Source organism: Diplotaxodon limnothrissa, linkage group LG20 (assembly GCF_057381915.1).
Source record: "Diplotaxodon limnothrissa isolate DT_005_m linkage group LG20, D_limnothrissa_male_GT1.1, whole genome shotgun sequence".
NCBI classification, from domain to species: domain Eukaryota; kingdom Metazoa; phylum Chordata; class Actinopteri; order Cichliformes; family Cichlidae; genus Diplotaxodon; species Diplotaxodon limnothrissa.
The window spans coordinates 37,943,723-37,957,234 of record NC_140615.1 but is presented as its reverse complement, the minus strand read 5'-3'; the positions used below and the strand labels follow the sequence as shown (position 1 = coordinate 37,957,234).

Sequence of the window (13,512 nt, the reverse complement as noted above, 5' to 3'; positions counted from 1 at the left end):
GTCTTCATGTGCAGAGGAAGGAGTCTAATCATCGTTGATAGAAGACAACTGAAAATAAAAGAACAAGTTTCAGCCGAGAACATATTTAATATTCTTGAATCAGTTTGATCCAAATGACCGTGTGTCCTTGTGCTTCCACACAGATTATGTTTATTCTCTCAGACACTGATCAGACTTTGAAGCTGATGTTGTTCAGACTGCTCAATGTTGGTGAAAACGTGGTGAAACGTGTCAATCAGAAAATTTAAGCAGTAAACAGATTTTTATTTTCTTTGGTTTCTGTGATTATCATAATAAAACTTTTAAAAAAGCAAAATGATTTAAGGAAACTCACCTTCATGACCGTGTAGTCATTGTTTCTGATGTTTAATACAGCTTTCCTCTTCAATTTACTAATGTAGTAGAGCAGGAGACCAACACACAACAGTAAAGCTCCAACCAAGGACAGACACACAACCAGAGGCAGGAAGAAGCCTGGACAGTCTGATGACGGTTTGGAGAGTCCTGCAGTGAAAGTGTGACTCTGTGTTGTTGTCTGTTGTGTCGAGTCAGGAGGGTTTGAAGCTGCAAACAATCAACACAAAGTAGTTAATCAATTAAAGAAAATGCTGGTACGATTCAGCAAGTTAATTGTGTTAACAGTACTGAATAGAAACAAAATACAGAATCAATACTATAATCAATTAAGCCAAGTATCTCATTAGTTTATCTTAATTACTTTAGTCAAAGCTGGTCACAACCTGAAAGGGCAGCTGACCTCAGTGCCAGCACACATACCTTCACCAACTGGAAAATGTCTTTTAAACCTTTAAGATAGAGCCAAGTTATAATGCAAATTTGCAAAATAAACAGCATGTGCATCAAAATCAATTATTTCCTACAGTGTAATCTGAATTCTAAGCATCCCAGAAACTACACAGAAAGGCTTAAACTCAAACATGAATTTTAAAAACACCAGCATATCTCTGTAAATGCCCTATAGGAAAAAACATTTTCCGTGAAAATGACCTCACTTCCGGTTTGGGGCATCAGCTAGATCGTGCTGACGGTCAGATCGGCAAAGCGTGTTTCTGGAATATTGTGTTTTTGTTGCTGCAAATGCTTTTCATGCAATTTTTGCAAAGCTTTATGTGGAAGGAAACCGTGAACTAGCACAAGCTGAATGTATAAGATGTAAGTACACTTTCTCCTGTTTATATGCAATAATAATAATACGCTAGCTTATGTGGTTGCAGTTCTACCAGGCTTTAAAAAATAGTTACGCAAAACGGAGCATGTCCGCTCCGAACGGCCATAAAGATCAATAGGATGTAATTTTCATTTAACCTCCCGACAGATGCTGTGAAGCTGCAACTGCTTTGCAACCCACCTCGACCCCAGCTGCTGCTCGCAGATTCAGTTTGACCCGATGAAGGTGTGGAGGCAGAAGGTTTTGAAGCTGTGAACAATAAACAAAACAGTCAATCAGATACAAAATCAATACCCAATATGACAATAAGAAAATATAATCATTAAATAATCCTATTGGTAAAATCTAACACAAAATGTTCTGATGAATATCATTTGTAGACATCCAACTAGGAAACTTCTTCAAGGATTGATGGTGTGTGTGTGTGTGTGTGTGTGTGTGTGTGTGTGTGTGTGTGTGTGTGTGTCTGTGTGTGTGTTAGAAACATAATGATTTTGGTGAAAATGGTTAATTACAGATTTTGAAACACATTCAATTATAAATACACAAAGAAATTTGTCATGATTTGGTAAAGAAACTTACCCTCTACGACAAAAATATTGTCAGTGTAGTATGAGTCAGGAGACAAAGGGTCGCCGTAACCACACCAGTACTGTCCCGTGTCAGACTTGGTCAGCTGTCTGATGGCTGCATACAGTCCAAACGCAGAGCCTTTTGTGTATTTGATGCTGTACCTGCCATTCTCGGCTTTGTCGTTAGTTGTGTCAATGAAAATATTTCCTTCTTTTTTACACGGATTCTTGCAAAGGAACTTCCTCTGTCCATGGACAGCATTGGAACATGGGAATGAGATTTCTTCTCCCTCAGTCTGCGCACGGAAGAATCCAGAGCTTTTATTAAATTCTATAAAATAGATGAAAACTCATTAAGTACTGTCTGTACTTCCTGTCAGCTGTTACACTCTAGTGACAACATTTCCTGTGCTAGTCTAACGCAGAGCTTCAGTGTGTTATTACCCAAAGTGTGTTATAATCTAGTCTGCTTTGAGTGTAATTAAAATCAGTTGAACTCATTTTAATACAGTGTATTCAGTGAATTCAAGTCAGTGTAATCTATGAATTAGATAATAACTAGTTAAAATGTCTGAGTTAAAATAGGTCTGTATTTAGCCTGAGAGTTTATGCAGGTATGAGAGCAGGTGGATTATGGAGGAGAGCCATAATGAATTAATTAAATACACCATTAAATAATTAATGAAATGTGGCAATAATTAATTCAAATTGGAAATAATTAATTTAAAAAAATATTCACGACACATTGAATTAATTAATTATTCACACATTTAATTAATTATTTAACCTCTTAAGCCCCAACCCCCCCTGATACGGGGGCAAAAGGCAGGAGATCAGGTAGGCTTGGGGCTTCAGAGGTTAATGATGTATTTAATTAATTCATTTTGGCAGTCCTGGCGTTCCACAGTTATGAATTCAATGACGTTTGATAGAAACTCACCGTTGGAAACTCTGACCTCAATGTCTGAGTATGAATCTGGAGCTGAAGATTGACCCAAACCAAACCGGTACATTCCTGAATCAGACTTGATCATATGTGTGATGGTGAAAGACAGCTTTCCTCTTCCTGAAGATGCATTTTTGTATTCAACCTTCCATCTGCCGCTCTGAGCTGTGGTTCCATCTGTTTTAATGAGAATGTTCTCTGCTCGCTCACATTTTTCCTTACAGAAGAACTTTGTGTTTCCAGACACAGTGAGGTAACTATGAAGTGATAAATTCCCTCCTTCAGGTGCAACCCAAATGCTGGCTTTGACAAACCCAGTTGTACCTGTTGGACAGATAAACAGTGAAAATCAGGTGATTCAGCTCAGTGTCAATACAAGATGTTAAACGGGTACAAAATGTGATCTGTTTGTCTGCGCCATGGTCACGAGCTGTGCGTTTCTTGTGACAGCTAAACGGTGAATTAGCCCTAACAGACAGCTCTGCCTCCCTCTGTCTGTGACCGTAGGTTTGACAGGGGAAACTAACAGCATGCTAACCAGTGCAGGTCTGAAGCACCTACAGTGGGATGCAAAAGTTTGGACAACCTTGTTAATAGTCATTATTTTCCTGTATAAATCGTTGGTTGTTACAATAATAAAATGTCAGGAGACACACACAGTGATATTTGAGAAGTGAAATGAAGTTTATTGGATTTACAGACAGTGTGAAATAATTAATTAAACAGAATCAGGCAGGTGCATAAATTTGGGCACTGTTGTCATTTTGACCTACATACACAGGTGAATCCAATAATGAGAAAGAGTATTTAAGGGGGTCAATTGTAAGTTTCCCTCCTGTTTTAATTTTCTCTGAAGAGTAGCAACATGGGGGTCTCAAAACAACTCTCAAATGACCTGAAGACAGGGAACTTCCGGTCAGCATGCGACCCGAGTAGACGCAGGAACGAATTGCTCCGGTGAACTTAACTCCGCTTTGACCAGTTTCACCCCTTCAACTGCCACCTTTAAGTCGCTTACACTCGTAACTACTTTGCTAGTGTTTTGAACACTTTTAATCCTTTCCAAACAAACAAAAAGGAGGACGCTAGCTTAACACTGGAGGGTATCACTACGCTGCTCCAGCAGCACCGAGATGAGTTGGTGTCTGAATTTAAGACCTCATTTAACACCCTCGATTCAAAACTGGACCAGGTACGACAAGCCCAAGAGGAACAGGCCGAGAGAGTTTTGTCCTTGGAGCTTGCAACTGAAGACCTCAGCCAACGAGTCGCTGACCTTGAAAGCACGTGTGCCGCTCTTCGCAAAGACAACAACCAGCTAAAGAACAAAGTCACCGACCTGGAGAGTCATAGGCGTCAGAACATCCGCGTCCTTGGACTGCCTGAAGACACTGAAAGTGGGCGCCCCACTCACTTCTTTTCCAACCTTCTCTGTGAGTTATTGGGAAAAGAGGCCGGCTCTCCTCTTCCCAGCACAGCTTCGCATAACGCAGGCCAGCGGCGCCAGAAAGTTTTTCAGCTCTGTGGACGAGGCTCAACAGTACATTGAGAGGCTCCCAAAGGCTCCGGAAGCCCCATGAAGAATTATTACAAATAAAACAATGACACCAAATGCAGGTACCAAACATTCCATACAGGTATAGAGGCGCAGTCGGGATCCACGTAAGACGTTGCTTTTCCCCTCCGAGTGTAGCGATATAGTCTGAATGCTATGGTACCGAAATGCTGATTATTACTTTCATTTAACTCAATAATTTTATTTTTCTTTGATAAATAAGGAGGCAACCTCATTGACCTCTACCCGTTGGATAATGACGTAATACCTGTTGCACGGAGACGGGAGTTTTGTTATCTATTCGTAGCCTTCTGTCTGTTCTCATTCAATAATTCAGTTATACCAGTAGTCCTTATTGAACTACATCATCTTTTTGTGTTTGTTTGTTTGTTTACATACTTGGACTCTGCTTTGAAACACTCCAGCAATTACATTTGGACTTGGTGGCTGATACACAGTTTCAAAACTTAACAGTATTATAAGGGGTTTCAGCTTACTTTGCTATGGCCACTGGAGCAGTGGTTCGATTGCTTCAACACCTAGGTTATTGCTATCATAGACAGGAGTAGTAACACTCTAGGGCTGTGTCCCAAAACGTCGGCTGCCTTCGCGGTCTACGTGGGCCGGGTCCTTCAAAGGCCGAGAAGGCCGGAAGTACGAGGCTGTGAAATGGGACGGTCTAGCCTTCAGATCAGCGTCACCGCTGTCTTGGTGGAGTTTAATAAACTCGGCCATCTGCTCCTTGCTATCTAAAATATAACAGGACACTGGCGTAAATTCTCGACCGTCTCACACTTTTTCTCACAGTTTTCAGTTTAACGTTTATTCAGCTGTGTGAAAATCCCGGAGGAACCCACCCGATGGATTAATAAAGTTTTATTTAATCTAATAATCTAATAACTTTGATCTCAGCCAAACCGATTTACTCCGGAACAATTAAACCACTGAAAAAGGCGAACAATTACATTTAAGTTACCCGAGGGACTTGTATATCATGTTTAACCTGAGTAGTGAAAGAGCGGGGGTCTGAAAACCAGCCTCTGTCAGTGCGCCCCAGGGTGGCTGTGGCTACAATGTAGCTGCCATCACCAGTGTGTGAATGTGTGTGTGAATGGGTGGATGACTGGATGTGTAAAGCGCTTTGGGGTCCTTAGGGACGAGTAAAGCGCTATATAAATACAGGCCATTTACCATTTCAACAAGATAACGACCCGAAACACTGCTTTAAATCCACTAAGGCATTCATGCAGAGGAACAAGTACAACGTACTGGAACGGCCATCTCAGTCCCCAGGCCTTAATGGTAAATGGCCTGTATTTGTATAGCGCTTTTACTAGTCCCCCCTAGGGACCCCAAAGCGCTTTACACACCCAGTCATCCACCCATTCACACACACATTCACACACACATTCACACACTGGTGGAGGAGAGCTGCAGTTGTAGTGTGGTGTGAGTTAAAGAGAGCTGTCCATGCTCGGACGCCATCAAACCTGAATGAACTAGAGATGTTCTGTAAAGAGGAACGGTCCAAAATACCTTCAACCACAATCCAGACTCTCATTGGAACCTACAGGAAGCGCTTAGAGGCTGTCATTGTCATGGCCCTGGGTCATGTGACCCAGTATTCTGAGTTTCTTGGTGTTTTGTTATTCTTTTTAGTCTAGTTTCATTTTGGTTTATCTGGTTACATTCTGCCATGTTTCATGTCCAAGTTTTCTTTATTTGTCAAGTTCAAGTCATGTCTGGATCTCCTTATGTTTCCTGTTTTATTTTGAAAGAGTTTTGTGTTATGTTTAGTTTCACATGTCCTGTCATTATGTTAATTGTTGTCTGCTGTTTTCCCCATGTGATTCTACTTCCTTTGATCATTCCTTATGTGTATTTAGTCTGTGTGTTCCACTCAGTCAGTGTCAGATCGTCTGTTAACCTCACCACAGTTTTCATAGGTTTACTCCATTGTTTCTCTGTGTTTTCTAGTTTACTCAGTGTTAATAGTTTGTCATAGTTTTTCACTGAGTGTCACAGCCTTTTTGTTAACACAGTGTTCATAGCCTCCTTAGTTTCCCTAGTTCCTTGTTTTTCTTCTGCAATCAGCCAATAAAGGCTCGCTTTGTTTTTGAAACTACGTTTTGTCTCCACCGTGTCTGCATCTGGGTCTACCTCTTTCCTCACACCGGCGCACCCCGCCGTGACAGTCATTTCTGCAGAAGGTGGATCTACTAAATATTGATTCCATTTGTGTTGCCTAAATTTATGCACCTGCCTGATTTTGCTTAAACAATTATTGCACACTTTCTGTAAATCCAATAAACTTCATTTCACCTCTCAAATATCACTGTGTGTGTCTCCTATATCACATATTTAACTGACTTTTTTATTGTAACAACCAACGATTTATACAGGAAAATAATGACTATTAACAAGGTTGCCCAAACTTTTGCATCCCACAGTATATCAGCCAAGTCAAAAAAATTCAGGAACACAACCAAGCACCTCTGCGCCCTGTGTAGAAGCTAGCATCAATATTATAAAAAGATTAATTAAAAAAACACACACAGCAACAGCAATACAAAGGTCATCAGATCTCACCTGATAAGAAGAAGATCACAGCATGCAGGAGCTTCATTGTCAAAGTGATCCAAACTTCAACCTGTCAGTCGCTTGTCCCTGTGTCTGATCAATCGGGAGCTGACGCTGCTTTAATTTAACATTTACTTCCTCTTTCTGTCTGTTCTGTGTGCATTTGCACATTTTAGGTACACACACACAAAATCATTTCAATTCTCTCATATGAGTAAATCCATATGATCTGTGTGTAATTTATTCAAGAGGAATAAAAGCAAGCGACAAGTTTGAAGCGTATTTAAAAGATTTTTATTGTTTTTCTGCGTTGATGTAAACTTTTGTGGTTTTCAACAATCGCCAACAAAGAGTGCAGGGGTAAGCACAAACACACACACACAAACTGCAAGTCATAAACAAAATAAAGGAAGTTTCCTGGGAGTTCATTGAACTTCCACAACCTCTTCCAGTTAACATTACAGTAGGGAGGGACCTCACTGGACAAAATAAGCTCACTTTCGTTATTTCACAATTTTGAATCAGTTTTACATGCTGACAGTTAATATACAAGTGCTGAATATACAAAAATCTTATTAAAATACACCAGCAACCATCTGCTGACTGGCACTTCACTTACTGATTACTGTAAGTAAGGCCAGTTGAAAAAAATGTACACTCAACAAAAATATAAACGCAACACCTTTGTTACTGCTCCCATTCCCCATGGGATGGACGTAGAGACCTAAAATTCATTCCAGATACACAATATAACCATCCCTCCCAAACAGTGGTCACAAATCAGTCCAAATGTGTGGTAGTGGGCACATCTGCTATATTGAGATAATCCATCCCACCTCACAGGTGTGCCACATCAGGATGCTGATCTGACATCATGAGTAGTGCACAGGTGTACCTCAGACTGCCCACAACAAAAGGCCACCCTGGAATGTACAGTTTTGTCTCACAGCAAAATGCCACAGATGCCACAAGCAATGAGGGAGCGTGCAATTGGCATGCTGACAGCAGGAATGTCAACCAGATCTGTCGCCCGTGCATTGAATGTTCATTTCTCAACCATAAGCCGTCTCCACAGGCGTTTCAGAGAATATGGCAGCACATCCAACCGGCCTCACAACCGCAGACCTCGTGTAACCACACCAGCCCAGGACCTCCACATCCAGCAGGTTCACCTCCAAGATCGTCTGAGACCAGCCACCCAGACAGCTGCTGGAACAATTGGTTTGCACAACCAAACAATTTCTGCACAAACTGTCAGAAACCGTCTCAGGGACGCTCAACTGCATGCCCGTCGTCCTCATCGGGGTCTTGACCTGACTCCAGCTCGTCGCCGTAACAGACTTGTGTGGGCAAATGCTCACATTCGATGGCGTCTGGCACGTTGGAGAGGTGTGCGCTTCACGGATGAATCATGGTTCACATTGTTCAGGGCAGATGGCAGCTGAGAATGTCCCAGTTCTTGCATGGCCAGCATACTCACCGGACATGTCACCCATTGAGCATGTTCGGGATGTGCTTGACCGGCGTATACGACAGCGTGTACCAGTTCCCACGAATATCCAACAACCTCGCACAGCCATTGAAGTGGAGTGGACCAACATTCCACAGGCCACAATTGACAATCTGATAGACTCCATGCGACGATGTGTTGCACTGCATGAGGCAAATGGTGGTCACACCAGATACTGACCGGTTCTGGGTCCCCAGACCCCCAATAGTGCAAAAAACTGCACATTCCAGGGTGGCCTTTTGTTGTGGGCAGTCTGAGGTACACCTGTGCACTACTCATGATGTCAGATCAGCATCCTGATGTGGCACACCTGTGAGGTGGGATGGATTATCTCAATATAGCAGATGTGCCCACTACCACACATTTGGACTGATTTGTGACCACTGTTTGGGAGGGATGGTTATATTGTGTATCTGGAATGAATTTTAGGTCTCTACGTCCATCCCATGGGGAATGGGAGCAGTAACAAAGGTGTTGCGTTTATATTTTTGTTGAGTGTAACTCAAATAGAGTCTGTTTGACAAAGTAAAAGTAAAGTAGGCTGAATATGTCCAAAAACAAAAAACAGAAATTGAGAAAACTTGGAGTAGTGGTGAACCTTCCCAGGACTGGCCTGCCAAAAATAATCCTGAAGTACTTCAAGTAGATCACAACAGAAGCCAGGACAACATCCAAAGAACAGCAGGCCACACTTTGCCTGATTGTTGAATCCGTCATGATGGATGTCAGTTCGTTGTTATGTTACCTCACCACTGCCATGTTTTGCTATTGTAACTATGACTACAAAGAGCCTTTTCACCTTACAGCAAACCAATGTTTTTGGGCGTGGCCCATTTCTGGTTTTGCCTTTGGTTCCACTCACTGGCTCTAGCTAGTGCTTCACACAGCTTGATTTATGGCTCTGCATGGATTTGGATATTATCCATGAATCAACATCATGTACAAGTAGAAAGACTGAAGCTGTTTAAAAGTGCAGGTATGTGAAGATGCTACTATACCTGTGGGGACCGTCCCCACGAGTTTGGCTCAAGATGTGCTTTTAGTGTTATTAGTTTTTAGTGTGTGTGTGTGTGTGTGTGTGTGTGTGTGTGTGTGTGTGTGTGTGTGTGTGTGTGTGTGTGTGTAGTGGAGTGGACAAATAAAATGTCAGTACATGTAAGAGTGACTATGAACATCATATTTTGATGAAGTGTCATAAAAGTGTTTCTAGTTGAAAAGTTTAGAGGCGGATTTGTTTCCTCCCTCATGCAAAATAAAGAATGTAAATGAAAATGATTTGACTTGTTTTGAATTGACCTCTGCACACACTCATACATTCATAGCTTTCATGTATTCATAGTGCTCTTGGAAATACCTTGCATATTCATTTTGCATGGAGACAAATATAAAAAAGTCATTTCAGCTGCTGAATATCAACAGACTAAAGGACAAAGCACGAAACATCCAGGGATGGAGAAAGTTCTGTTCATCATAGCCGCAACAGGCAAGTTGTCTGATTCTTCTAATTTTCTATTAAATGTAATATTTTTACATTATTATTATTACCGTATACTTACTTTTTGCATAACCCACTGTCATTGTTACACCATCTTGTGTCTGTATCGTTGTGTTCTGTCTGGTGTTGCACTGTTTTTTGCACTTTATGTGGTCCTGTGTTGACTGTGATTGTCTTGGAGGAACGTTGTCTCGTTTCACTGTGTACTGTACCACTGCACACAGCTGAAATGATAATAAAGCCACTTCAATGTAGTCATAAAAAAGTCTCCCTTTCACAGTTTTTCTCAAATCACAAAAATGCATTTTTTTCAATATTTTGCTTTTCTTTAATAATTACACCAAACAATAATTATACAGAAATGTAATGTAACAGTGAAGCTAAAATGTTAAGACCACATTTAATCCAAATACTTGCTTATATGCTGTTTTTACAGGGCTCTGTGCCGTCACCTCCAAACATCACTACCAGTTTGTTTATGAGCTGAAGAACTGGACTGAAGCGCTGAGTTACTGCAGGGACAAATACACAGACCTGGCTGCTGTAGACGACATGCAGGATGTGCAGACGCTGAACGACATGGTGGACGTGAGCAAAATGAGCATCATGGAGAACGCCTATGTAAACTCAATTTTTTTTTCTTCTGGAAACTTGCCAACTAATTATTTAACTTTAAACATACTGAACTATATTGATTTTTTTTTATTATTTCAGTAGATTTTCACTGCTTTCTGTTTCAGTGTGGTTATGTTTTACATGTAACATCCTCTCCGTCTGCAGTCATTGACACTAGATTCACTGCTGTTTTAAGAATTGTGTAAAATAAATCTGCTAAAATAAAACCCCACCATCTCATACTCCATGATGTTTACTAAAAAATTATTATTTATCAACTAATGAATTTGGGACGTGTGGTGTAAAAAGGAAAAAAAGGTTGTGACCACTTACACCCAGAACTGCTGAAGACTTAATTCTGACTCCATAAAAATCAATGTTAATGCCTGATAAATGTGATTGAAAGATAAATATATCACGAAGTGTAGTCAGATAAAATCAGAATAATAAGTGAACGTGTGAGAGAGTGGGTCAGACAAAGGTGACCAGACTCACGTGGAACCAGGCAGCTGTGGAGAGAAGCAGGGAGACATAGCTGACAACCGCTAGGTCAGTAGCATCCCATCCAGGGTTAGGGTTAGGATCCGTCTGCTTAAATCTTTTTTGCTTGTACACATCAAAGAATTTAAAATTTACAAGCAAATAATTATTTTAGTGAACCTGATAAAATCTCAGTAAATTTTAAAAACTCAATTACACAATTTTGTAATGAAATACCAAAATGAGATGTTCTGCCCTGAGACCGAGTTTCTTACTGACAATCTGACAGCCTAACTCATAGATATTATGTCTAATGAAACAAATCCGTTGGTGCTTTCAGCGAGCCTGGATCGGGCTGTATGATGACATCAATGGCTGGAGGTGGTCGATGTCAGAAACCAGTGAGGCTGAGTTCAGAAACTGGTCACCTTGGCAACCAGACAACGTAATGAGTAAAGAATTCTGCGTACTGATGCTTGATGGACTGTGGTTTGATTATCCTTGTGAGAGTTTCTACAGATTCGTCTGCTCTGATAACAGAGGTGAGGATTTTCAACAAAGCAGCTCATATTTTTAATTTTTGTTGCCGAACTTTTATTGACGTTTCAACAACAGCCTGACTCTTCACACTTAAAAATGCATTCACGGTTGTACACAGCACTCGAGTATGGTCTGTTTTCAGGGTCGACTATGACATTTGTCTACATTGACAATCTCATGACGTGGACGGAGGCCCAGACCTACTGCAGACTTCATTACACAGACCTGGCCAGTGTGAGGAACATGCCAGAGAACCAGAAGATAGATGAGGTGGTACCTGCAGGGGTGAAGGTGTGGATCGGCCTTTTCAGAGATTCCTGGAAGTGGACAAATGGAAGTAACTCCTCATTAGGATATTGGACAGTTATTGAACCTAACAATCTGATGGGACACGAGTCTTGTGTGGCAGCAAACTTTTTACTAAATGCAAAATGGGAGGACTGGACCTGTGACTCCATGAAAGAATTTGTTTGCTACATTGGTAAGCCATGTTTCAGAAAGTCTGGCCTCTGATCCTGCTGCTGTCAGCCAAAATTTACAAAACGCATTCATATAAACAAAGACGTTTTTAGCTTAAGATGTATGACACGATTAGTAATCTGACACAATTAAAAGTTCTGTTAACCCAATCAATGAGCAGATAATCATAATCTGATGGTTTGCTTTGTGCCCCGTTCTGTAAAGGGAAGATCTACCATTGTTGTACACAGACTCTTGGGTCATACGTTATTTGACATTTCCTGCATTGCACAAATTGCACTCAGATTTGTTTCATTGTAAGCAGTTGTTCCTGTTTCTTATGCAGTAATAACTATGTAACTATTTTTCTTCTTGGTTATTGCAAAGCGCCTGTTTACAAGCAAGTGGTGAGAGTGAATCTGATAAACTCCAATCCTGATCTGACCCACCCTGATGTGATGGAAGCCATGCTGAACCAGGCAAGTCATGACACATTTTAAGGTATACTTATTAATAAACAACAAAGAGTCTGTCCAAGATCTCACTAAGTCTAACACAGGTCTGTACTGGTGATGTGTACAGACACATACTAATGCTAACCAACTGTATCTGCGTCAACACAAAACTGTAACAATATACTTTTCTGAATATAAGCTTAAAGCAATGTGATGATTCCTGCATTTGAATCTAATCTAATTCTAAGGAAGGACCCTGGTTCTGTCCTTGGCTCCTTCAGCTCATGTACCTTAGGCTGAGTCAGGTTTTGAGTTCTCAGTTAGACTATATGTAAGAGCCATGAGTGTCAGTCTGTTTCATCCTGGCAGATGAAGCTGTGGTGAGCAATCCTTCGAGTACTGTGAAAAGCGATCTAAAAATAGGAACCGGAGTCTGAAAGCCACAACAAAAAACAGAAATAAGGGATTTTTTTAATGTGATGAAACTTTAGATCATGTTTCATATCTTTCACCTCTAATCTCTTGAACTTTATTAAACTACTTTTCCTCTGGAGTTCATAACACTGAACTGCCGAAGTCAAATTACAATGTTGGTCATTTTTCATTAAAAGCTAAGCATGAGCTATAGGATTAAGCTGACTATGAAAGACTGAGTGATGGACTGAGTGAGTGTTATTCAAGAAAGTACTTTTTTGTGTGTCTCAGATCAAACAGAAGCTGAAGGAGCAGGGAGTACAGGGAGACATCAAACTGAGCTGGAGGAAGCAGTCAGATGGATCGGTCTTCCAAAAGGATGACGAGGAAACGAAGAGGAAGAGCATCGTCTGAAAGTTTCAGGCTCTATTGTGAAATATTATCATATTATTCTGTACTTTGTGTGAAAAACTCAAATAAAGCAAATCATACAAATCTTATTTCAGAGAACTTTATGAATAGAAAACTATAAAAAATGTTGTGATTACTGTCACTGAGTAAGGCTTTACCTAGTTTCAGATGTTAGTCATACCTTTTAACACTTGGACTTGAAGCTACAGCAGGTTTGTTGGGGATTTGGTGATAGGACACTCTGTAATTATAATATTTTTGGAGCATCTGTCAGCTCAGACTGCTTTGATG

At 40.7% G+C, this 13,512-nt stretch overlaps 2 protein-coding genes across 2 annotated transcripts; one reads left to right on the top strand and one right to left on the bottom strand.

The window, feature by feature from the left end:
• Nucleotides 1-24: 24 nt before the first annotated feature.
• On the bottom strand, nt 25-6,888 carry LOC146611451 (polymeric immunoglobulin receptor-like). The gene is made up of 6 exons (XM_085345620.1): nt 6,852-6,888; nt 2,702-3,031; nt 1,772-2,092; nt 1,370-1,438; nt 335-564; nt 25-48 (listed from the first exon to the last, which is right to left on the bottom strand). The coding sequence occupies exons 1-6, from the start codon at nt 6,886-6,888 to the stop codon at nt 25-27; spliced, it is 1,011 nt and encodes a 336-aa protein (XP_085201746.1).
• Nucleotides 6,889-9,801: 2,913 nt separating this feature from the next.
• Nucleotides 9,802-13,224, top strand: LOC146611450 (putative C-type lectin domain family 20 member A). Its single transcript, XM_085345619.1, has 6 exons — nt 9,802-9,835; nt 10,284-10,468; nt 11,283-11,484; nt 11,625-11,963; nt 12,329-12,420; nt 13,102-13,224. Exons 1-6 carry the CDS (start codon nt 9,802-9,804, stop codon nt 13,222-13,224), a joined length of 975 nt encoding a protein of 324 aa, XP_085201745.1.
• Nucleotides 13,225-13,512: the final 288 nt, after the last annotated feature.

Excerpts from the sequence above, each read along its gene's own strand:
- LOC146611451 (XM_085345620.1), bottom strand. The coding sequence starts at position 6,888 with ATGAAGCTCCTGCATGCTGTGATCTTCTTCTTATCAG. Across the intron at positions 2,093-2,701 it reads TGAGGTCAGAGTTTCCAACG|AATTTAATAAAAGCTCTGGA; the intron begins GTGAGTTTCTAT and ends TCTATTTTATAG. Across the intron at positions 49-334 it reads ATGACTACACGGTCATGAAG|TTGTCTTCTATCAACGATGA; the intron begins GTGAGTTTCCTT and ends TTTTATTTTCAG.
- LOC146611450 (XM_085345619.1), top strand. The coding sequence starts at position 9,802 with ATGGAGAAAGTTCTGTTCATCATAGCCGCAACAG. Across the intron at positions 10,469-11,282 it reads GCATCATGGAGAACGCCTAT|CGAGCCTGGATCGGGCTGTA; the intron begins GTAAACTCAATT and ends TGGTGCTTTCAG. Across the intron at positions 11,964-12,328 it reads AGAATTTGTTTGCTACATTG|CGCCTGTTTACAAGCAAGTG; the intron begins GTAAGCCATGTT and ends GTTATTGCAAAG.